This window comes from Thermobia domestica, chromosome 4 (genome assembly GCF_964235325.1).
Source record: "Thermobia domestica chromosome 4, izTheDome1.hap1.1, whole genome shotgun sequence".
Taxonomy (NCBI): domain Eukaryota; kingdom Metazoa; phylum Arthropoda; class Insecta; order Zygentoma; family Lepismatidae; genus Thermobia; species Thermobia domestica.
This window is the reverse complement of record NC_137457.1, coordinates 234420624-234447157: the sequence shown is the minus strand read 5'-3', so window position 1 is coordinate 234447157 and position 26534 is coordinate 234420624. Positions and strand designations below refer to the sequence as shown.

General features: G+C 37.4%; 1 protein-coding gene across 1 annotated transcript in view; it reads left to right on the top strand.

Annotated features, from left to right (window-relative positions):
- Adi1 (acireductone dioxygenase 1) overlaps positions 1-26534 on the top strand; it is a 75246-nt gene that overhangs the window by 32710 nt on the left and 16002 nt on the right. The window contains exon 3 of the mRNA XM_081755588.1: positions 6409-6528. Within this exon, the coding sequence (XP_081611714.1) occupies positions 6409-6528 (120 nt within the window). The remainder of the gene's footprint in view (positions 1-6408; positions 6529-26534) is intronic.

The window sequence follows — 26534 nt, the reverse complement described above, 5'->3', positions numbered from 1 at the left end:
CTTAAAGTGATGTTGCAACCATTCTTCTTGCACTGTTTTCTAAGGACAGAAACACTAAAGTGGGCGTCACAAAGATCTGCAACATAGCTTCCAAAAACTGGCTTAGTTTGGGCGGCATTTTGGTCACAGAGCGGAAACCCACACACTTGGAAACAAATTTAACACAACACCCACAACAATGGTTCTGTTTTGTGCGAGGTCATCCACGCGGAAAAAAACTCCGTTCCTAGGAAGCCACTGCACAACACTGCGGGACGCCACGAGCCAGATCGGGTGAGTCCATTCTGCCCGGGAAGGGGAAGGAACGAAATCGGCCAAACGTAGGCGGAACAACCTCTGTACTTTCAGGTACCAGTCAATATGTGGATAAATTAGATCGGAAACCAAAATTGGTATACTTGATATTGAATTTCATATAGAATTTTATTTTGAGTCCAACCGAGTCCAATTCTAGTGTGTGCTGGATGTGATAGTAGGGGATGTTATCTGTTGGAGAAAAAGACCGATTGTTGCCCTTTTTTTGTCCGATCTGGTTTGAAAGGCATATTTGTATATGAGTAGGGAAATATTTTCGCGAGTAGTATTTAGGTTAATGATTGCTTTTCCTTGTCATTCTCGAAATGTCATACAAAACCATGAATGAGTTTTCTACAAGTTTTGCGGAATGTAGAAGGAAACAAAGACACCAAAAGGCAACATCGGATTGGTGTCCTTGAGAAAGAAACGTCCACCGAATTGACTAGTACAATACATTAGAGGTACATGAAAATATATTAGACTTCTATGTATCTGTCGTGAACGATGAATATATGAGTGTTCTGCATAATCATTGTTCACGCCTAACGACGAAACATTAGTTTGTTTTCACATCATGAACTTGGCGCCTGCTACCGGGGTAGATACATATCCTTCTTCCACCAATTTTAATCTTTCACATTGGTACTACCTGTAGGCCCAACCCTTAGGAGCTGCACCAAAACCTATCTATTTCTGCAAACCTTACATCTTTCCTTATTAAGTGTGTAAGGTCTTTCATATTTGTGATGATTTCGAATTTTGAGGTTTTGGTCAGGTTTCAAGGGTGTCCACTGTGCACTGGTCATGTGACGACGAAGGGCCACTAGCGCCATCGCTACACGAGCAGCTATAAAACCAGGAAGATCGCAGTAACTACTATCAGTCTTTGTGTAGTCACCTCCCTCCTTTAGCTTGCTCGGACTTCTAGGCCTCTTGTCCTGCCCATTTTGTTTGCTCAGAACTCATTGGGAGTCTTAACCTCAGCCACCCTGCGGGGCTGTGTGGCTTTCAAGCCCCCTCTGCTTGTGACCTGGGGATCCTAAATCCGCTCCACCTAGCTTGCTCGGAGCTCTGTGGAGATCCTTCCCTAAGCTGCTTGGTCTTTGGAATACTTCCCTTTACCCAGTATTAGTGAATTATTTACATTAGAGTGATTTTTGTATTACACCATTTATAATAAGGAAATTTTAAAATAAAATTCGGTAGTGGGAGAAAACGTTCCCTTGTGTAATTTTACTCTACTCATGCTGTATCTTACACCTGCATAAGCAGAACTTTACAATATATTACGAAATATTATATACAAAAAAATAAATAAATAAAATAAAAAATAAACATTGAACTTCTGCAATTTCTATCATGTTGGAAAAATTGGAACATTTTGTTAAAAAAAAGAAAAAAACTGTTATTATTTTTAGGTATGCTGAGGACAAGATTTAGGTTATTTAGAAATATTCATTTTGATCAAACTTGCCACTTCTGAAAATTTTATTCTTAATAACCGACTTCTTCGCTAGCCAAATGAATAACTGTCGGCCGAAATTAAAAGCTATATTCAGTTAAAAGTGATATACTTCAGTGTTCAAGATAATAATGGAAATAAAAACATTTTGTAAAATCTAATTGGGTGTATAATAGTATATTCATATATACTAAATCAATATATTTCCTGAGTGTTTTAGAATTATATATTGTGCTCTTGTCATGATACTGCCAGATGTACGAGGTGCTGCCCAAAATATTCGAATTTTTTGTTAACGGACAAACCAATAGCAGCACGACATTCCACTGCCCGATGTCTCGAGGTACATGTATTAAATTCTGCACCGCAAAGTTGCGTCATCTTTGGCGCATTCAATTGTGAGTTGTAGTTCTGCGTGTTTCAGTGCTACTGTGATTTGTCAAATGGCCGACGTTAAGGTTCAACGGATTTGCATCAAGTTCTATGTCAAGTTGAAGAAAACTACAGCCGAAACCCATCGCATGCGAAAAGAGGCATTTGATGAGAGTGCGCCGACTCAAACAAGAACATTTGAGAGGTTCAAGCATTTTAAAGAAGGCCGCGAATCTGTGGAAAATGACAAACATTCTATTCGACCGTCAACATGTACAACACCGAAGATGATCATGAAAATGCGTGATACGATTCGCGAAGACAGAAGACAGACAATTCGCAATGTTTGTAACAGACTTTGTACGGTACATGTCAACGAATTCTATCCAATGAACTGAACATAAGACGAATTGCAGCGAAGTTTGTTCGTCACCTTAGCATCGACTAAAAAGCCTCAGGATTCAGACGTGCACTGAGCTGCTACAAAGAGTTGGAGAGTGTTCAAACTTCTTGTCCATTGTCATTACAGGTGATATATCTTGGGTTTATGGTTATGACCCGGAAACGAAGCAGCAATCATCACAATGGAAGACGCCATCCTCTCCAAGGCCGGAAAAAGCTCGAAAGTTCGCAGCAACATCAGGTCGATGCTGATCATTTTTTTCGACATTCTAGGAATTGTGCATAAGGAGTTTGTTCCACCTGGTCAGAATGTTAACGGGAAGTTTTAGTGCAAGGTTTCGAAGATACTGAGGGAAGATATTCGGCACAAACGGACACAGCTGTGGCAAACGAAAGACTAGTTTCTGCGCAATGATAACGCACCCGCGTACATCCCGCTCGTTGTGAGCGAATTCCTGGCCAAAAATAACATGGCAATGGTCCCCCCACCCCTCTACTCCCCTGACCTACCCCGTGTGACTTTTATGTGTTCTCGAAGATTAAACTTGCGTTAGAAGGGCACGTTTTTACTCCATTGAAGACATCCAAGTGGAATCGCAACTGGTCCTGAACACCTTCCACCCTGCGAACTTCCAGGAGTGCTTCCAAAAGTAGGAACAGCACTGGTATTGTTGTTTACATGCCGGAGGGAACTACTTTGAAGCTAGCAGAGGCCAGTAGGATGTAAACATAGTTTTCTGATTTTTACAATGACATTCTCTGATATTTTGGGTAGCACCTTGTAACACTGATTAACTTAGCTTGTAAATTATTCATTGTAGCTTTGGAAAATGCAAGATTGCTAATAAAACTCCAACTGACCAAAGCAATATATGTACGGGACATGAGATAGATTGGGAAGGAATAAAAGGATTAGAAAGGGAGAAAAGGAGTGTGATAAGAAAGTGGAAAGAAGCCCACTGGATTAAGAAATATGGGAAGGAGAAGTTGATGAATTGGTCTAGTGGACTTGTAATACATGAATTATGGGAAAAGATAATAAGCAAAATAGAAAGAAAAAATTAAAAGGATCAACACGAGCTGTTGGAGCAGGTGTACTATGGAGAACAGCATATGGGAAATAGCAAATAGAAAGTGTAAGGGTCACATGCATAGTCGACCACGTAGGAGTCTTCTAGATGAACCGTACCTGTGGGATAGCTCAACCTTCCCCTTGACTTTGTAATGCATAAAGCTTCCAAACTGATCCCTCAGGTACGGTTAACACTGAGGGCTGATTGGTCTAGCTACGCCTCGAGCGAGGCTAAAATTTTGTCAACAAAAGTTGAAGGTAAAACTTCGAAGCTCAGTTCTACTATGATAAAGCATTAATATCGTAAGCAGCAACCTTTGCAGATAAAAAAATGAAATAAATGTTCTGAACTTTGTTCTTGCAAAGGCGGAAAAATAATGGAGTAGATTAGGAATACAGTTATTTTTTAATTTTAAGATAAAGTCTGTTAACTCGCAAAAAGATATGAGGAGGATATAGAAAAGCGGAAAATTTACGGTGTAGATTAGGAATACAATTCTTTTTAATTTTCAGGTAAAGTCTGTTAACTCGCAAAAAGAAATAAGGAGGATACGTAGCTAAGAAAACGTGTGAGGCTGTAGCTTTACAATAGAGATCCCACTAGAAATAAATTACATATATACTGTACCTTTTTTTGACAAAATCAGTCCATAGCGTTTTCGAGAATATATTTTCTAGACAATTTTCCAGAAAAGGTTAACCGTAGGAGGGCATAAAAGTTATGTCTATAAATACAGTATTTTTTGGGGGGGGGGGGGAAATTCCATGCAAATAGCGTAAAACTTATTATCTCTTATTCCAATTGCGTACAATTGTATATGACACATACATACTTAGCTAGTACATATGATGAAAGCCGCACGTCTCAAAACCACGCACCGAACTTTGCAAGCTGCTCATTACAAGCAATTTTTTGCATCTATTACGGTTTATGCTGGAGGGCTATAGTCGAGGTGCGTCCGTAGGAACGGGCGAATGTGCGATGGTGGTTATACGTGTAAGCGAATTAGGGGTTCACTCAAGCAGATAGTTTTACGAAATAGAAAAGTATTGGGTAAAATACGATGTGAAGCCCTACATTTTTCGTGAAGGAATGAGAATGTGAATATAAGTAATTATCATCAATGACAGCATATTGAAATGAATCTCAAGTCATAGTGAAAGTATTGTATGTGTAAGTGTGCTCTTCCACTATCCTCGTATATACGTATACCCCCATCGCTGACGCACCTGCTCCCTATGGACGCGCTCGCATGCTATCACTCGGTACCCCTAATGCGCTCCTACCCTAACTCAGTTAGATAGCATTCGTGCTTTTGACATAGCACAAGTTAATTCGTGTCTTATATACTCAAGTTTTTATACCATACATCCACACTGTATTTATACTGAGCCCTCCTGAAATCAATCTGCAAGTAGTAGTGCTCTTCATTTAGTGCATGCTCTGCTAATAAAAATACAAAGCTCTAACCTAACCTGAAAATGTAAGAAATGTGTCAAAATTTGGTAGAACTGTCTGCTCGAATAATACTCAAATTAGTACAAAAAAGATGCATCAATCTGTAGTAGGTGGTCACTAGAACCTAGTTTTGCATTATAATTGCATAATTATAAACTATACTTCTTAACACTGTTCCCATAATCACAGGTACATGAGAACAGATGCGTACTTTGAGCAATTACAGCGCAAAACGGGAGGTTGATGATTTCCACACTTGTCTTTCCTTATGCACACATCACCATCGCTAATGTGCCTGTTTCCGCGGACATAATCACGGTGATTCCTCAAATTGTGCCCAGCTTGGAATGGGAATAAATACAAACTTAGCTTGTGTTGGGCACTTAGCACACATTCGTGCATGGTTTACTCACTTATTTATTTATAACATATAAGTTTGCAAGATATTATAAATGTGTACGCAGCTGGTGGACAGGTAAGAAACCAAGAATGCAGAAGACCATAAGATCATAACTGGAAAAAATGGATGGTAGCGCTCCTCAACTTTACCTATGCTAACTGGGAAATATAGGCAAACACCAACAGGAAAAAGAATATAAAAGACATTAGAATAACATTTTCATGTTGAAATATGTATAACTGTTCAATCAATTTTCCCCATCAGTGATGATTCCAGTTTTTTTCTGCTGGTGACGAATTTCAATATACTGGGGATGAAATGTATTATTAACGAAAATAACTGGGAATCCACATTGGGCACGATAGGTTATGTGGGCCCGAGTGAATGTCATGGTTCTCGGGGAGAAATTACCCCGGCAGATTTCTGAAATCACCAGGTAGAAGTTGTTAGCCCACTCTTTGATCTTGTATTCAATATTTGTACTAGCGGAAGCATAATATCCTGCAATCTTCTTTCAGAAATTGATATATATTTTTAAATTGGTTGGCATCAAAATATGTCATTTATCATCGCTTAATCAGGCCAACGAATTCGGTAAACTCATTAAATTTACGTTTTAGAGCCAATTAAAAGTTCACGTTTTGTAAAGGAAAAGTGGGCGTGTCTTGCATTCAGATTGTATATAAGCTGTCAAAATTGGATATTTCTCTCAGAACGTGTCTGAGGAAGGCTATGTTACATAGTCGAAACTGTAACACAAATATATAACCTTAAAATATATACACACTGCTTTGGTCAGTTGGAGTTTTATTAGCAATCTTGATTAACTTAGATAGTATACAAAGGATTTTTTTTCATAAATTAATACTTTAAGCAAATGATATCTATTAGAACAAAGAAATTTGTTGTTAAGCCTTAATCTTGTATTTCTTTCCTATGTACAGATCAATCCAAATACTTTCAAAGATGATGGGGAATTGGATGCGTTACGAAAGAAGAGAGGATATAATTACGAAGATGAACTTACATGCTCCAAAGAATGTCTTCCAAATTATGAAGAGAAGGTAAGCTATAAAGTTTAAAAATTTTTAAATTTACTTAGTGTTATCCTAATATCGTTGAAGTTTGACATTCTTGCGTTAATTCTGTATCCTTTCTTGCGTAGTTTTTTCATATTATCTGAATAGTCGATTCGAGAAATTAAAAGTGTTTAGATTTACTCAGTTCTTTTCGTGTTTTTCTAATGTCCGTTTTATGATAACTGGTTGCCGTTCACAAATACAATCAACGCCGGAAGAAAATATCGTATTGCATATACAAATTTTATATACAAAATGTTATTTTTTTTCGTCAGAAACTGTACAAGAGATACAATTGATTTTTAGATTTTGGTGGAATTCATATGCATATGATCCATGTCAGATATGTAATATCACTTTTCTCGTTTTACAAAATAAAAAAATAAAATAAAATAAAATAAATTAAAATAAAATGTAGTGTGTGAATACTTGTGTAGGATGTTCACTTTCCTTAGGACTATGGATTGTGTAAATGTCTCACCGACTGGTGGCCGCGAACCTACTGGGCCCCGTGTAGGCATGCTACCAACAATCACTGATCCATTCACCAAACCAATTGTCCCCGGAAAATGGAACTCAAATTTGCCCAAAGAAGATAATTCCAGAGCCTCTTCTGTCACAACTCACAGCCCAGCATCCAGGCCTGCAGTCCATCATCCGCAGCCCTTCTTGAAAAAGGTTGCGAACCAAAAACTACCGACATAGGATGTCGACCTCAGAGTTATGCTGGCAATGAGGACTACGGAAAAAGCTGATGTTAAGTCTGTAATAGCCCTAACAGAAAAAAAAATCCATAATAACTTCCAAACAAACTTTAGCGCAACGGAAAATTGAAAAAAAAAAAAAAAAAAGTCCAAACTGAAAATGTTGATAGAACTGAAAGAATGAATTTCACCTCAGCATACGGTTGTTCCCATTCCTGATCACACTTAAAAAAGGTTTTTGGTATCCTTCACAGCTGTGATCATCATTTTTGCAAGTGAGAACATTTTCATGGACTGCTTTAAACCTCATCAATATATAGTACACACTGTAAACATTAAACTATATTCTTAATGACTTTAAACTAAAGTGGTATTTTCAGATTTTCTGTTTTGAAAGAAAACATTCAACTCACGGCTTGTACATTTTATTTACATAACTTTAATCCTAACATACTTTGCTGAAGAAATTAAAAAAAAAAAAAAATGAAAATTTTGATCCAATGTCAAGAATTTTTGTGTAAAGATTTCTCTAGCTCGACCAATCTTATTTTAACATATTTACTGTTTATCTCTTCCAAAATTAAGAAGAAAAAAATGTTACTTGACACTCTGTATTTTACATATTCTCAATAACTATTTAGTTTTCAAGGTAAAAATAATAATTCTGACAAAACTCAAAAGACGGGTTTTACAAAACATTCTAATAATCGGTTTACATTAATTTTCTTTTTTCGTTTCCTTTCGGTTGTGGTAAGCTATATTCATTTTCATTTACCGTTCTTGTCTTTTCTGCTGTGCTTCAATGTCAGTTCGACCTGGTGATGACCGGCTGGAGGGTTTACGCATTCTTAGCGACCTCACACATGTAGCACGGTACTTTCATTCTACCAGGGCCACGCTACTGACATTCTTTTTTTGTTTCTGACACAGCCACAACATACAAGTAAAGTCATACGAATTATTCTTAACCTAAAATACCCAACCTACACTAACCTAGCTAACTAAACTAACTTATCCCAAAGACACAATACATATATTGACATTTTTCATTTTAAAATAAAATAATCTCGTCCTAGCTACCACATCTTTTCCAAGAACGCTTCGCAATCAGACCCGCTGTCTTATTACCATTAAAGAATTCAGATTTAAATATTCCAAATTGTTCCATTAATACTATGAATGACGATGAAGCATTAGAATATAGTAGTCGAGGTACGAGCTGTAGACGAAAATTTCACCTTACCGGTAATTAAAATTTTGCACCCTTATACCTTACTTAAGCCGTGGTGTAGAAATTAATCCAACGGGATTTCACTTAAATATGTTCTAATTGTTTTCCAAAACATGTCTTCTATTTTTTTTTTATTTTTTTTTTTTTTTTATTTTTTTTATTTTTTTTAAGAATGTAAGCAAAGAAAAGAGATGAAAATTAAATAATGAGCAGTACTTTGGGTCTCCCAAAACAACAATTTCTATAAATACATGGTCTAAAAACAAAGTTCAAATTTTGGGGTAAACATATGTACGTCTAGTACATACATTCGTAATTACCTCGACAACCGAAATTTCTAACCTGTTCCCCCCCTCCCCCCATTGAGTAGTTCTTACACTTCACATTATGAATGTATATATGTGCAATCTCTGGGGAAAACTTTGAAATCTTTAGCACTGCATCTCGAAGCTATATGGTATATAATATATTCCACTATTATAACCAAATGTAAATCTAATTTCGAGGTTTTTAGTTGCCAATAAAGTCGCTTCACTTCCTAACTTGAGTCATAGCACTGGGTCATATTCAAAACAGGTTTACATACTTGAAAATTTGAAGAGGATTTTTGTTTCGCTTTTCCCAATTAGTTGTATATAAGTTGTGCAGGAACCTTGAAAAGATTCCATCACTGCATTCTCAAAATACCATTGTCTACGGCTGGTGTCCACATCCGAAGATGGCTGAAAGCCCAGTCCACAACTATTAGATGACAATTTCAGCATTCAACTTTTTCTGCCCGCTGAACAGCACATTACATGAATCAACTTCCTCATTCATAGAAAGGAGTGACCATTTCTCACTAATTTTCAGTTTAGTTGACTGGAATATTAAACTGGTTTCTACACTTTTCCAAAATTGTATACCACTAGATTTTTCTGTGTCTGGTCCACTATGCTAATTTCTGGTAAAAGACAAAAGATAATGGGAAGAAGATCCCTAATTGACTATTATTGATGATGTAACTATAGGACGAGATTTTCTCTACTGAACATCAAAGACGCCGCAAATCTCAAACGCAGCTGTGATTGCTGATGATCCAATAAGAGACAATTTTTACCGAAAGAAAGAGATGCATCAAGAAGACATTATGGCTGAATTTCTAAAGTTAAGAGTTTTGAAGAAATTATGAAATAAAATTTTGAGGTTTTCTTAAGAAGACTTCCTACATCGAAATTCCATTGGAAATAAACTAGAACCCACTGAAAACTACGAAATATACTCTTATTTCCTAAAATAATTCAGTAATTTTCACTAAATAAGCAAAATTCCGAAAATAATATTATTACATATATTTATCAAAGAATCTATACTTGAATATTATCATTTTGACGAAATTATGAAAATTTTGCGACTTACTCCTACGGTATCACAATAAATTTCTACATATTTCTAAAATCTCTACTAAACAAAAAAAATCGTAAATATATACAGGATGTTCAGAAATCTCGGATCATGTTACATTATACCCAATGTATCAGGTAACACTCGTTTTGAAATACAATGAATATTCTTTCAACGTACCCATTTAACCAAGAAAAGATCTGAATGGTTATAATTTGGTTTACTATATAATAATGGTTTATATATCGAAAACCATCTGATCAATATAAAAGTAAGTGGTGTTTGTCTATGTGTGCCACAAAGGCTCCGAAACCAAGAGCCGTAGCCCCATAGGAGTTATATGGTATTGTAGCCCTGTATCTCCCATCCATGAAGGTTTCGGCTTGAACCAGCAGGGGTCCTAGAGGGAAAAAACGCCCTAGGAACGGTGTTACCGTGCTAAAAAAAAATTGGTTAAATTTTAGAATTATCAACAATCTTAGAAAATGTCACAGACTGTAATAGAAGTTTCCCAAAAGTTCGAGAAAGTTTTAGAAGTTTCAGAATGCTCTAGAAACTTCTAGAATGATCCAGGATATTCTAGAATGTTCCAGAATGTTCGAAATCGTTGTAGAATGTGCCAGCATATTATATTATTTCCCTATATGTTCGGAAATGTTCTAGAATGTGCACCAGTAGGAAGGTACACATTAAGAATACGGGGTCATTTTTATTAAAGTTTACAAGTATCATTATCATTATGCTCAGGTTCTTCTCAACCTATTTAATGTTCTGAAAGGAAAATGGTGGGGTTATGTCTAGATGATGGGAGCCAGACAACAGAACCTACCTTAACCTAACTTAACCGAATCCGAGCTACTACTACTATTTGTACTACTACTAGTACTACTTACTACTACTATCAACTACCACTACTACTGTTTATACTACTACTACTATTTTTACTTTTACTACTACTACTACTTCTACTTCTACTAAAGGCTGCCTCCCATGTCTAAACACAATTATATCTGTGGCGCCCCTGAAGTTTTTCCTGTTCCAGGTTGAATATCGCCATGCGCCAACACAAGAGGAGTCTATATAGGGTAGCGTCTCTATTTCCACAAAGAAACTTGTTTCAGAGTTACGGGAAGAATTACTTATTCAGAAGCATAATTAACTAAAACTATAGATTACTGGGAAACAACTTTTCTGGGAGGTACATTGACAGAAAGTTTTATCTACAAATTACTTAATGCTCTTTGACACAAGTATGCTCAAATAGCGCCAAAGAAAGTTAGCAGGCAACGATGGATCGGAGTCTGAGCCATTACATTTATTTACAAGTTTGTTTAAAAGAATAAAATATAGTGTCTACAGACATCGTTGAAAATACAATGATGGTTTCAGAATTATCACAAAGTACCTAAAATGCCCGTTCGCACAAGGAAAATACGTTTATAGGAAATGAATTACTCTTATAAATAGGAAATAAAATATATGCGAGGGAAACTTTTAAAATATAGGATCGGATCAAGGAAAAGTGAAGTTGCCAGACAGTTAATTGTATACCAGTGATATGTTTAAAATGTAACAAGTGAAAGTAAATTGCTAAAGGTAAAACTTAGTCTAATATAAATAAAATGAAGAGTTTGTTTGTATGTCTGTTTGTCTGTCTGTGTGCGGCCTGACGACCAGACGAGTAGACCGAGAGTTACCAAATTTTGGTCACGGGCACCTTGGTCCAGGTCCCAGACCAAGACGAAGCGTTTTTTAAATTTCGAACCAGGAGGTCTCAGGGGAATGTTTACCGGGACATGTAAAACAAGTAGAAAATGACCGATATTAGTGTCAAATTAATAGTTTTCGCGGTCGCTGAGATCAATAGTAAACTCTGAATGCATTAACTTCCAAATTCATCCCTTCGTCTGCGGGCCGGGGATCACCGGGGGCGGGGGATACCGAGAAATGTAAAAATTATCCAAAATGACCGATATTAGTGTCAAATCCATAGTTTTCGCCGTCGCTGAGATCAATGATGACACTTTCATTAGCGATGACTTTCAAATTTAGTTATCATTGTATGCGGGCCGGGGGCACCTGCTGGGGGGGGGGGTTACCGAGGCATGTAAAACTAATCGAAAATGACCGATATTAGTGTCAAATCCATAGTTTTCGGTGTCGCTGAGCTCAATGGTGAAACTCAAGGAAGTGTTTACTTTTAAATTTAGCCCCCATGAGCTAAGGAACGAGTCCCATACGAGAGAGGGTGCAGAGACATGTAAAAATAATGTAAAATGACCGATATGTGTGTGAAATCCATAGTTTTGTCTACATTCACGTTGTTTTTTCTGTTTAGTAGTGGATGGTTTTGTTTTGGTTAAAAACAGGTTAGTTAAAGGTTGTATTAAGTATAAACCGTGTTTACTAGTAGTCATCCCAATGGAAACACATCTACTTTATCGGATATGCATTCACACAAAATACCTGTAGATCAAATTTTAGAAATGTTTAATTTTTCTTTCGTTGTTCAGTTTGTTTACATAGATATTTTATGTGACCCGTGCGAAGAACGGGCATAACAGCTAGTATAAATAAATTAGAGTTCGTTTGTGTGTCTGTCTGTATGCGGCCTGGGGACTAGATGAGTGGACCGAAAGTTACCAAAATTTGGTCACGGGTGCCTTGGTCCAGGCCCCAGATCAAGACGAAACTTTTTTTTTTTTTTTTTCAAATTTCGAACCAGGGGTGGGGCTCAGAATGGACGTTTACTGGGACCGGCCTGAGAACCAGACAAGTTGACCGAGAGTTACCAAATTTTGGTCATGGATACCTTGGTCTCCAGGCCCCAGACCAAGGTGAAGTGTTTTCGTCAAAATTCGAACCAGGGGGTGTTTACCGGGACATGTAAAAGTAGTAGAAAATGACCGATATTAGTGTCGAATTCATAGTTTTCGCGGTCGCTGAGCTCAATGATGAAACTCCGATCGCATTAACTTCCAAATTCACTCTATTTGGCTGCGGGCCAGGGGTCATCGGATGGGGGATACCGAAACATGTAAAAGTAATCCAAAATGACCGATATTAGTGTCAAATCCATAGTTTTCGCGTCACTGAGATCAATGGTGACATTACCATTAGCGATTACTTTCAAATTCAGCCACTATTGTATGCGGGCCGGGGGTCACCAGAGGGGGGGGGGGGGAATTCCGAGACATCCGATATTCGATTTTCGATTCCGAATAATCGAAAGTCACCGATATTAATGTGAAATCCATAGTTTTCGGGGTTGCTGAACTCAATGGTGAAACTCAAGATCGCGTTTACTTTCACATTTAGCCCCCATCAGTTAAGGAACGAGAGTGATAATAAAGGGGGTCACGAGACATGTAAAAATAATCAAAAATGACCGATATTAGTGTCAAATCTATAGTTTTCGCTGTCGCTGAGATGAATGGTGATATTCCCATAGGCGTTGGCTTCCAAATACAGCCCCCCATCGGCTGGGGGCCAGAGCCATTGATTTTCAAAATTGGAACCAGAGGATCATAGGGACGTTTACCGGGATATGTAGAAGTATTAGAAAATGACAGGTGTTAGTTTCACATTCATAGTTTTCGCGGTATCGGCTAGGAGCCAGAGGTGATTTTTTCACAATTCGAACCAGGAGAGTCTCAGGGGGCGTTTACCGGGACATGTAAAAGTAGTAGAAAATGACCAATATTTGTGTCGAATCCATATTTATCGGGGTCGCTCAGATGTATAGTGACACTCCAGGTAGTGTTTACGTTCAAATTCAGCCCTCATCGGCCTTCCCAATGAAAACGCGTGTACGTTGTTAGATATATATTCACACAAAATATATCCAATTTTAGAAATTTTTCTTAATTGTTCTTTCGTTGTTCAGTTTGTCTACATTGATATTTTATATGAACCGTGCGAAAAACGGGCATAACAGCTAGTTTTAAATATAACAGAGATATATATAATATGGCGCAGTGGAGATAATGTCTGTCATCACGGATCCGTTTGAGCTTCGGCCTCCAGAAGTTGCTTTCCAGGTTATAAGATTGCCATATCTAAAACTATTGTGTCCGTGTGTGTGTATGTGTGTCGATGTTAATTCAACGGCATAGGTAGGAAGTAATTCCTTCGTTTCATTAAAATTGAAATCCTGTCTTGATGAATTTGCGTAGAGAAATAGAGTAATTGAAGGTTTGTTTTCGTTCTTCCTTCATTCCACTCAACGGAGTATCCCTTTTCTGGTTGGAAGTCCCCATACTCAAGAATCAGCACTGATTGCTGTTCCAGAATTACAAGGCCTTCTAGTGGTGTGGCCTTGAAAACGCTAAAAGTTGGATTAGTTGATTGTTGATTAGTTAATTCGTTGGCTCCAGTTAATTGTTTGTTGACAGAACAGCTTCCTTCATTTGATCACCCTTCCTCTCCATGTTCTTTGTTGCCTCTCAGTTGCGAATACTGCTGCAGGACTTGCAGATTTTTGTTTTTTGTGAGAGTGCTACGTGAGGATAATCAGTGAGCATCTTCCTCTGTCTGAGGTGGATGCGCATCATCCCAACTTGCTTTCCGTGAGTCTAGTGTTTTGTCATCATTATTATTATTAACTGGTTTCTCATTCATTCTTCTCTCTGGTTACGGAGCCGTGTATTTCAGTCGACTGGAGTAGAGATCTGGTACTCTCGTTCTTTTCGACCATATGGGTTTCAACTTTGATTCTTCAGTGAGAACGTGTCTACAGGATTACTACGGGAGTAGTGTTAATTCTCCCTGTGAATGCTCGGTATAGTACTGTGGTAATTACATGATTTTCGGTTTTATTACGTTACAAAAGCCTCAGTTCACGAGTAAATCTTCTTTAAACTCTCGGAGGCAAACTGAGAAGATACTTAAATTAAAATGTGTTCAATCACTTTGCGTCAGAGTAGAAATCCACCATCTATTGAATGTTAGCCGCAGAGTAATTTTGTGTTGGGATCTCTTAAATGCCACTGATGAGTAGATTAAACTTGATTGCTAATAAAACTCCAGCTGACCAAAGCAGTATATATACTCTTAAAATATATATACTGCTTTGGTCAGTTGGAGTTTTATGAGCAATCTTATTTTTTTCCAAAGCTATAATGAATAGTTTACAAATTCAACTTGAACAAGGAGACCAATATATTGTTATTGTAGAAATAGCTGCTTCCAACGCAGCCGCTGATCCTTTCAGTTTGTCTACGCTTCCGAAATATAAATACTAAGTATTATCGACCGAAAGTTCGACCCTGCTAGGTAAACCCTATCTTGTTGGAATTTCTTTCTTGACTTCCTGTGATGTACAGGGGTTCATTCTCGGTTTTAATTAGACATCACATGAACATTCCACTTCCCTTGATATCTCTTTCCCATTACCTTAATTTTTTGTTAAAAACGTTCCTCACGGTCTTCCATAAATTTGCTTGGATTTGTTAGAAACTAATCGAGATGTATGTGAACAAAATGCACTTCAACGCTCATATTACAATCGGTAACTTCTTAACAGTTCTACCATAATAACAACTACCATAATTTTCGGCCTTTCAGTTCCCTAAAAAATACATAATACTCTTTGGAATATATTTCAAGCCCCTTTTCGATTTCATTCATGGTAATTTTGATGGCCGGTGTATCACTAATTTTTGTATTTGAGGTCCTGTAAAAATGCCAGCTTTAATTTTCTGATATGTGATGTTGGGAAACAAATATTACGATATTTAAAACAATCAGTGACTCTGTTTAAGGCTATTATAAATTGCATACTTTTATGTGTAACGGAAGCAGAATCTTTTTAACGGAATCGGTCAATTAAACCGAAAAAATCTCATCAAGCTTCAATTATATTCTACATGGCAAGCTTACCTTGTCTAATGATCTGACCTTGGCCTCGAGTGCCATTAACCCAGAAAGCAAGGATACTTTATGTAACATGACTGTTGGCTCAGTAATAAGCACAGTAGCTTAAATTTCCCATACACTAACCATTACAGAAAGTTGGTCCACATTTATGGAAATAATTTTGTGTCCCCTACGCTAGGACGTAAAGCCGTATTTCCACCAGCGATTGTGCTCGATATGACGACCCTGACTATCAACTATAGCCCGACAAGAAAGTTTCCATTGAAGTAGGCTTCTGTTCAGAGAAATCTGATCAAATTTGGACCGCTCCTCCGTGCAAACTTTCCACAAGCCTGTCAATGTGCATGTGCGACGTAAGGAAATCGCTCGCTTCAAACACCCGAAAGCACATTGGTACAGCGTCGGGAGACTTGACAGGGATGTCTGATGGGATAGCATGGATTCCAGTTTCACGCGCTTTGCGGGCCATGTATGCCACAGTTGTTCGAGCCGTGTGGCTGGCTGCTTTGTCTTGATGAATGTAGACTTTCGACACCTTAACACCATACAACGACGGAATATGCTGCCAATATAATGGCTCCAGAACGCGTTGTTGATAGTATGCTGCGTTAATTTTCACATTTCGTGCAACTCTATGCAGGGGAAGTTTCCCTTTATAGCAAAAACCTGCAACCACCATAAAGCCACGGGGAAAACTTTCGCGGCACGTGCCGACCCAATTGGCATGGTCCTTGGCATCTTTAGGATGATAGTAAATAGCTCGAACCCACTTGGAGTTTAACAAATAAATCCAGGCCTCGTCTAACGTGACCACATATTTCCATTTGTTACCCGCTAAATACCGTTCATAGAACCGTTTGCAATGGACTCTGCGTTCCCGGTGTTTGGTTGTGAGTGTGTGAACACGTGGCTTATGCTTCACTTGCAGGCGTAAATCCTGGTTTATTACTCTCTGCACAGTTGATTTGGATCTTCTAACAGTCCTGGCAATGTCCCTTTGTGGCAGCGGATTCTCCTGAGTCACCAACTTGTGCAATTGTCGAACCACATCCATTGTACATTTGGGACGGGGGTGTTGTTTTCGTGCCAGTGTGTGCACACCTGCTTCCTCTGGCTGTGCATTTTTGTTGCGTTAGGTACAATGGCAATACCCTTCTTGGGAATGGTGAAACCCTTGGAGGAACACTGTTTCACAATTGCACTGTAGCTGTATCTGATGTCGGAAAGAGCGGTGATGCACCCCTCCCAGAATGGGGTGACTTTTGAAGGCATTTTACACTTGGAGCACTTCACTTCCTGCTACCGAATTCTCCACACAATTAGTTTCTGATTGCTCTGCTGTGCTTACTGTCTGCGATTCTAGCGCTCCTGCCGGACGTTCCACTTCGTTTTCATAAATGTGGACCGACCTTCTGTAATGTTTCTTGTACCGCACTTTGGCGACGAAAATTTTAAACAAAAGTTTCTTTCAAAATCACCGAATGTTCGTGATGTGCAATATAAAGGATTTGATGGAATCTATGAACAACTGCGAATGTTTAAATTGTAAGGATTGTAGAATTTCGGTAGCAGTAATGTCGTGGAAATAGATTAACCTTTCTTCCTGTTCGAAATATGGAACCAATTTGTCTTTCTGGTGCGCACATTACGAGATGTTGCATTTGTATACAAATTCTTTACTTTCAGTCTAGATCCTAGTAACTCTGCGGCATCTTTTGGTAATTTCAGATCGCGCACGAGATTATTAATTTCGTGTTAGTTAAACGACATTGGTGTTCCTTCTTGAACATTGTCATATTCGCTTACTTTTCATAGTATGTCCTACAAATTCCACTGTCCAAACGTAACAACCATCTCTTTGATTTATTGGCTCGCGATCGATCCTTCTATGAGGTACGATATTTGAGACATTCGATTTTCATGACAACGTATTAGCACAAAACAAATTTTCGTGCTTAGCGTTTCCGATTCCTTCAGACTCGTCTACTATTTTTAAAACAACATCACCTTCTATATTGGTGTAATTTATCTCTATTTCTTCTTCACTCTCCCACGCTTTAACAGACTCACTCCTCACTAAATTCCCATTGCTTTCAGCGCGGCAATTCTATTACATGTCCTTGCGTTCCTACACTGTGAATAATAGAGTGATCCAGAAGTCAGTTGCAATTCGTGATTTGAATTACATTTAAGCATTGAGACTTCTTTACTTGTCCAGAATTATGCGCAGTTTCTCATTAAACTTATACTAGTCAAATGACAGTGTAAAGCCTAAAACCACAGACTTTAAAGACCAAGTACTTGCCTTCAATGAAATTGTAGAATTTGCAAATCTTAACTCTAGAATTGATGTTTAATCTAATGGAATTGAAAAGCATAAACATTCGTTAACATTTTATTATTGTTTTAATTTTTAACATTTTATTATTGTTTTAATTTCTCACTTCACGACAAACACCTTATCGAAAATTATGCTATTCGCGAACCTGGGTAAGAATTTGACAGGAAATCTTTCATCTGTTAAGTGTTTACATTTTTGTAATTTTTTCACTTTTCCTTTCACTAGAGGTATTTGATATTTCACCACTGACTGCATTAGAAGTTGTTTTATTTGTATTTATTTATTTATTTGTTAATACCAAATTTCTCTCTATCCCAGACAGAACTTTTGTAATACAGATTTAAGTTTTTGACAACTGTTGACAATTTTGCAAGTCGAAACTGTAGAGGTAAATCTCATTCAGGCTAACAGACGTGTACTTAGTATTGTTAGTCTCCTATCTGATTTTAGTGTGATTTAAAATCTTATCAAAAAGGGATAGTAAAACTTATCTCAACAAGCACCACTTTCTTTATGGAATCGCTGTGGAATCTGGTATTTTGAATCATCTTCAACGACTACATCCCATGCGATCACTCGGCGGTGCAGGTATACACCATCCCCTTCCCCCTTCTCTTCAGTAATCATTTCTTGCTGTTTCGCGTTATCAATAGTAACTGTCCTTAAGTGCTGGTAACAATTATTATATGGAAAGGATATTAAGATCTACACTGATCATAATTCTCTGCATTACTTACATAAATTTAAACAATGGAATTCCAAATTAGCACGTTCAAGACCGAAAATTCAGGGATTTAATTTAGAAATTATTTATATGATAGCAAATAACCAGGCTGAATAAGTTAGAAAAAAATTATGAAAAGTTTCAACTGGTATTGATTGCGTTTTCATGTTTGTTCGTGACCATGCCATGTTTTCTCACTGGTGTATTTGCGATGGGCTACAGCAGCCGGCTATTTAATCTTACGCCGCCCTCGGTTGAGATATATCACCTGATGATTAAGGTAATTTAATTGTGCAAATGTTATTAAGGTATAATTTGTACATGCTACAGGGTGCCCACCCAACCGTGAAAAAAACATGAATTTCGTACATCGTGAAAAACCTAGAATGAGCCATTATTATTATTATTATTATTTTATCAAATCTTGGAAATCTAGAAAATTTTCGAATTAATACAAAAAATACGTCACAAGAAAATGAATGAGTCGTAGAACTGTGCTTTGGAACTATTTTCAAATTTAAAAGCTGAAAGGGATAGATTGGCGGAGTGCGACTTAGGTTTCGCACCGGGCGGTTCTAATTGTCGTTGTGCGGTCACTTTTTTTTAAATTAACTTTCTGACCGTTAAATTGAAACATTTTGGACCGTTATGAAAATAGTCCGTTAAAAAGTTTCGAATTCGATTGTTTAGTTTCAGTGGGTACGTTGTGCTAGTTTTTGAGTGTTACTGGATACACAGCTAACATGCACATGGGAAGAAGAATGACAACTCCTTCATGTTTTATTTTTCAGCCTCTGGGGATCATCTTTTTTTAAATTAATTTTTTAAAATTATTTTTCGTTTTATATCCTCCTTACCAATATGTATTGTTGCCGTTCGTTAGGGGTGGGATTTTATGAGAAATTTGGAGCAGACTTAGACTAAATTTCATAAGACAGGTACTTAGGTACGATGGTGTGGCAAGTCATATTCTGTTTGGACCATCGCAAAAGGGATGTTCGTAAAATTCAACATTGCATCGATTGAAATGCAATCTTGATATTTCATTTTCTTTGTAATATGCCATATTGTGTGCAATTATTTTGTCATTCATTAATTGAGCTATTTTACTGTATTATCCACATTATCGTGAGCTTTTGATCAGGTGTCAAAAGTTTTGACACCCATCTCGCGGGAACCTTGTTCATTCTCAGATGCTGGGTGATAATTCAGTCAACACTTGCAGTAAATAAGTCCACTATCTCAGCAATATGCCTGATGGTCATTAACCGAACGTTCATGATGATTTCATGCACTTTGTCAATGTTCTTCTGAAATAGTGCTTCCACGAGGCTTCCTGATCGAGTGTCATCTTCAATGGAGGCTCTCCCTCTTTTAAATTCGGCTGCCTATTTCTTCATTGTCGTATATAAATGGGCACTATCACCTAAAGTAGTAACCATGTCGACATGTCATTTTAAACCTTTCTTGTGGAATATTCAATAACATCACTCGCCTTCAGTTTCTCTATTTGGTCACACTTTGCTCATTCTTCTGTCTTTCAGGCCTATAACAACAGAATAAAAATCGATATTAGTACCAAATTTGGTGTGACATCATATGAAGGTTCAATAAATATAGCCTTAAAGTATTACGTGTTAGTTGTAATATTTCTTGGTTAGGCGTGAATTTATGTAACAATCATATAGACTTATCGGAAAGTATTACGTAAATAATAATTAATACTTTTCTGACCAGAGCATATACTTATTTATTAAAATTAAAATAAATCGCTACAGTTTCAATAACGTTATCTTCATCAGACGTTAACTGACAGAAATATCTTCATCAGACGTAAACTGATTTTTCTGCCAGTTAATATCTGATGAAGATAATATATGTTAACGTGCAATTTTGTGAATTAAAACTTTATTATTGTAAGTAAAGTTGAAGTAAAATGTGTGATTACTAAAATCTAAAGTAAAAACGACTTGGTTTACTATTTGCCACTATTTCTGTTTCGGCATTGATAAGAAATTCCTTCGTTTCCGTTTTGTTCGCGAGGAAGGATTAAATTTCATCTGATGAATACGTTGATGAAAGTGCTGATTGGACTATCGGAATTCCGTTATTGGATTCACAAGAATTATGTGCTATGGAGTCGCAGTACTTTGTAGGTATTTACGGATATTAATCACTGCGTCAATTTAAGCCAAATATAATGTGTAATTTCGACGACAATTTAAATCATATTCTGTGGACTTGAAAAGATCAAAGATAGAGTGTTGTATTTTGATAACGTATATTTAATTATTACTCCTGGATTCTTGGACGCCTCATGTGCATTCCAGTCCCCTGTTCGCCAATATGACTGATCTACTTTTGCTTTTAAAAAACCATTTAAAATAGTGAAATAAAGAATATGTAATTTTCTTTTATACGAGGTGCACACCAAAACTACATACAGTTTTATGTCCACACCTTTTACCATTTCAGGAAAGCAACTGCGACATCAGAGACCTCCATCCTTCGTCTCTAAGAAGTGCAAATTTTGTTTATTAGGTGGCAGCATTTCAGTTACAGTGCCTGAATGAGTAAGACGTATTTCTGATACTGCTGTGGACATTGAATTTTCGGTTGAAAAGCAAGGGTAATTGTGATATTCCTCATCGCAGCTGGACATTGTTCATCCTCCCTCATTGCCGGTAGGGGTGTGTGTTTGGTGGTAGTGTTCTTGCAGAAAACATGTTAGAAAGTGAGTGCGTGGGTTCAAAGCAGGGCGAACGAATGCAAAAGATAAGCAGAGATGTGGACGTCCATAAACAGCACCAACTGACGCTAACATTGTCATGATGACAATTTAATCATGGAAGATAGGCGTGTCACCATGCAGGGGATTTGTGATACAATGCATTTAACAATGACAATAGTAGAATGAGTAATTACAAACGAACTAGGCCTAAGGAAAGTTTCTTCTCGCTGTGTTGCACGAATGCTTAATGACAATCAAAGAGAGGCAACGATTCGATCAAGTGTTGCAAATTTGACATGCTTCAGAAGAGAGGGACACAATTTCTTGGAAAGTGTTGACAGTAGATGAATCGTAGATTCCATTTTCAACTTAGAATCAAAAACAGACTGGATTCAGTGGAAACAAAGATTCACCACCCTCTAAAAAATATTGTCAGGTGGATTCCAATGAGGAGGTGCTATACGTTATCTTCTGGAGTTCTCGGGAATTGATATTGCCCCACCCTGTTCCGAAAGATCACACAATTACGGGCGAGTATTTTTGTACACTTCTGGATATAGAATTTTTGTCAGAATTAACTGAAAAATGACCACAAATGGCAATTTCGTCTTCCACGTGGACAATAGAAAGCCACACCGTGCTAATGTGACCTCAAACGGTGACCACGGTATTGAACTTCTGCCACACCCACCCTCCTCATCAGATTTAGCCCCAAGTAACTTCTGGTTGTTGCCAAACTTCAAGAATTATCTTCGTGAACAACATTTTGTCAGTAGATCATCTCTGGAATGTGTTATTTTTCAGTATCTGAAACAGCCTCAAAGATAACTATGCCACAGCTATACAAAATGGACGAAGCGATAGCAACTGTATATCAATAAAAAAGGAGAGTTTGTTGAGAAATAGGCACAGGCTAGTTCTCTGTATTTCGTTGTTCTTGGAAATAAGAACGAAGTGGCACGTACTTTTGGTGTGCACCTCGTATCTTTCGATACAACAATGAGGGATTACTTGCTTCGATATGACTGCCATCTGGTGTGAATAACCGAAAGAATAAAAGCAGAGGAAAAGCAAATCTAAAACTGCGGTATGTGTGTGTGTCCAGAATCGTAAGAAAAGAAACATGCGTTGGCGAATCTAAAATTGCAAGTAATTGCTTATGTTTTAAAGTGTGTGAGAGTAATACTGTTAACGGCGTATCCAGTTCTTTTTCGATGGTGTTTGAAAGCAATCTATGAGTAATTAAAAATTGATAGAAGTCCAATTCAATTAATGTCATCAAAGATAATTGATAGTAATACTCTAGCAGTCAATAATCTCGTTTAAGTGATGAGATTAAAAACAGTATGGAATGTTCCAGAAGAAAGATAACATTAGACCTTCCATAAGATTTATGCGGTAAGTGCGTGGTTTTGTCTAATATCTCTAAAAGGAATAGAGCGTTGTACGATTTAGCTTCAGTAATATCCAATTTACGTGCCAGCTAAACATTGCAATCATAAAGAAATTTAATCTCATTTTACTGTAACTTAAGTGAAAATGCTAGTATTGGTCTTGTAAACTGTGAAAATAATATTTACGCAAAAATTGTAACTTTTCCGCATCGCGAGCGCGAAACTTAGTCACAGGAAGTGATCAAGGGGCAAGCACTCAATATGTAATAGGAAAAAATAATCGTATTGTAAAAAGCATTGTATGAGGTATGTAAATGAATAAACATTTGAATACGATGTAACCTTTCACACAGGTAATGTAATTGATAAGTAGACATAAGAGAATGATGGAAAATGATGTGAAGTGGTTTCATATACTACATTTCCGTAAATTATAGTTCATTTGTGAGTTACACGAACCTAAGAGTCCGGGGTTATGGTTATTGTTGCTACGTCCTTTCTGTGTCCACGGAAGTGTGTATTTGGTAATTACGTATTTTTGTGTAAATAACTACTCCCGATGCTATATACGGAAGTTTGTATAGTATGACGGGACGGAGCGAAGCGTTTACTCGAATATCTTAGTGAAAAGAAAAACGAGTTTTGGAGCAGGCGGGTTTAGGTAAGATACTAAAAACTCTAGTATCTGGCTTTACACATTTTGAAGAACTATCCAACACTAACAACATCCAGTACTCTTTAATTTGAGTAGCTGTACTTTCAATGTACGTCTATCTATTTTTCCGGAATGTATTTAAATAGTTCAATTTATAGGTTACTTGTCGGGCTGCACTGACGAAACTGAAAAACAGAAAGCCGCGTAGCATGGCTTAGCGGTATAAGGCAGTAATTAGGCTGATTTGTAGCTCTATATGTTGAGGTTCGATTCCACTGAGGGCATAGGTATTATTTGTTGTCTCTAGTCTAAAAAGGACGTAAAACTCAACAGTACAAGTACAATACAAGAGAATCATTAAATTTAACGTCAAGATTTTTAACATAAATAATATTTGTCCTTAGAATGTATATCTTCTTGATACACACCGCAGAACCGTATATTCCAGAACCCAATCGAATAGAAGTGGAAGCCGCTATAAAGAAATTAAAGAAACACAAATCTCCGGGTGTAGATGAAATTCCGGCTGAGTTAATTTTAGCTGGAGGCGAAAAATTGTGGAACAAGATACACAAACTCATTCTCCTTATCTGGAACAAGGAAGAATTGCCACAAGAGTGGAAAGAGTCAATCATTGTTCCAATTCACAAGAAAGGCGACAAAACTGACTGTAATAATTATCGAGGCATTTCTCTTCTGTCAACATCCTATAAAATCCTTTCAAATATTCTATTAGCAAGACTGACCCCATACGCAGATGAAATTATTGGAGATTATCAGTGCGGATTTAGACGAAATCGATCAACTATCGACCAAATATTTACCATTCGCCAAATACTCGAAAAGAAGTGGGAATACAATACCCCGGTACATCAACTATTTATTGATTTCAGAAAGGCTTACGACTCGGTTAGGAGAGAAACATTATACAACGTTCTTACAGAGCTTGGAATACCGAGAAAGCTAATTAGATTAATTAAGATATGTTTAAGTGAATCCCAAAGTAAAGTCCGGGTAGGAAAATTTTTGTCCGCGAGCTTCCACGTCGAAAATGGCCTGAAACAAGGAGATGCGTTGTCGCCTTTATTATTTAACTTTGTGCTGGAATACGCCATAAGAAAAATCAAAGATAGCAACCAGGGCCTAGAGTTGAACGGCATTCACCAGGTTATGGCATATGCTGATGATGTAAATTTAATAGGGGATGATAGGAGAACAGTAGAAATAAATGCAGAGATATTATTAAACGCTTGCAGGGACATGGGTTTAGAAGTAAATGCAGAGAAAACTAAATACATGGAAGTGCGTCGGGACCGTAATACGGCAAATTGTGGAGGCGTTAAAATATTAAATAATACTTTTGAAAAAGTGGATACTTTCAAATATTTAGGATCAATGTTAACAGACGAAAATCATATTCACGAAGAAATTAAATGTCGACTAAAAGCAAGGAATTCGTGTTACTATTCGGTTCAAAATCTCTTGTCGTCGCGAGTTCTGTCGAGGAATTTGAAGCTTAAAATATATAAAACGATAATCATGCCTGTTGTTCTGTATGGTTGCGAAACATGGTCGCTTACTCTGAGGGAAGAACATAGACTGAAAGTATTTGAGAACAGGATCCTGAGAAGAATATTCGGACCCAAGAGGAACGAGAATGGGGAATGGCGGAAGCTTCATAACGAGGAACTACATATTTTATACGGTTTACCCAACATTGTTAGGGTCGTCAAGTCTAGGAGGCTTAGGTGGGCAGGTCATGTAGCTAGAATGGAAGAAAGTAGAAACGCTTTCAAAGTCTTGACTGGTAGACCCATAGGAAAACGACCATTAGGAAGACCTAGGCGCAGATGGGAGGATAATATTAAGATGGATCTCGCAGAAATAGGAATACAAAGTAGAAACTGGATCCAATTAGCTAAGGATAGAAGTCAGTGGAGAGCTTTTGTGAACGCGGCACTGAACCTACGGGTTCCATAGGCCATAGAGTTAGTTAGTTAGTTATGTATATCTTCTTGAAAAACGGCTTACTGATGATAGACAAAGATAAGAACATAAAAAACAAAATACCCATTTTTATATTCAAATTACGTTGAAACTTGGCACAATGTTCTTAATTCGCGAAGATATTTTTAGCTTATTCTATCATTAAATATTTACTTGATAATATGAAATATCTAAGTGAGTCAAAAGTGAAGTACGATAGGAATTTATAGTATATCAATATACACCTTCAATATCAGTGCATGTGTGTGAGCGAGGTTTTCATTTCTCCAGAATTTTTGGCAAAACTTGCGGCATAATCATATGTACACATTGTACAGTGCGTTCCTTCAGATGCTGAACATTCTAAAGCTTAACTAAGTAGACCGCCACTATTAAATGGCTTCAAAAGTGTCGGGTCTCGAGATCAGGGTAACCACTCAGCAGGACCACGGCGACCGATCTATGCGTCACGAAACTGGACATGCAGTCATTCATGGATAATTAAACCATAGTAAGGAGAGGCATTAGTGTTGAAATATTCCTGGAGATGCTTCAGCTTTATTTAACATGTTTTTGAATACGTCGTCTTGAAGGAACTCCTAACCTTCCGCCTTGAGAGTACTTTCCATTAAAAAGTGCTTGATTACTTTTGTCCCCAAAATCCAAACCACATCAAGATATCACACCCTTACTGCATTTTCGAAAAATCTATCCAATAAGGATTTGGTTAGTCCAGTATAGTAAGTACAACAAGATAACTCCAGTATTTTTTTTCTGTTTGTTAAGTTCTAGTGGACGTAAAACGACATCTCATCACTAAACAAAGTAGTTGATGTAAAGTCAGAGTTCTCATTGATGTGGTCGCATGCTTTTCACATAATTGTACATTTAGATCTTCTGTGTATGCCGGTTTACCTTATGCAAAATACGACACACGCTCGATTGACTGACGCCATGTTTCATCA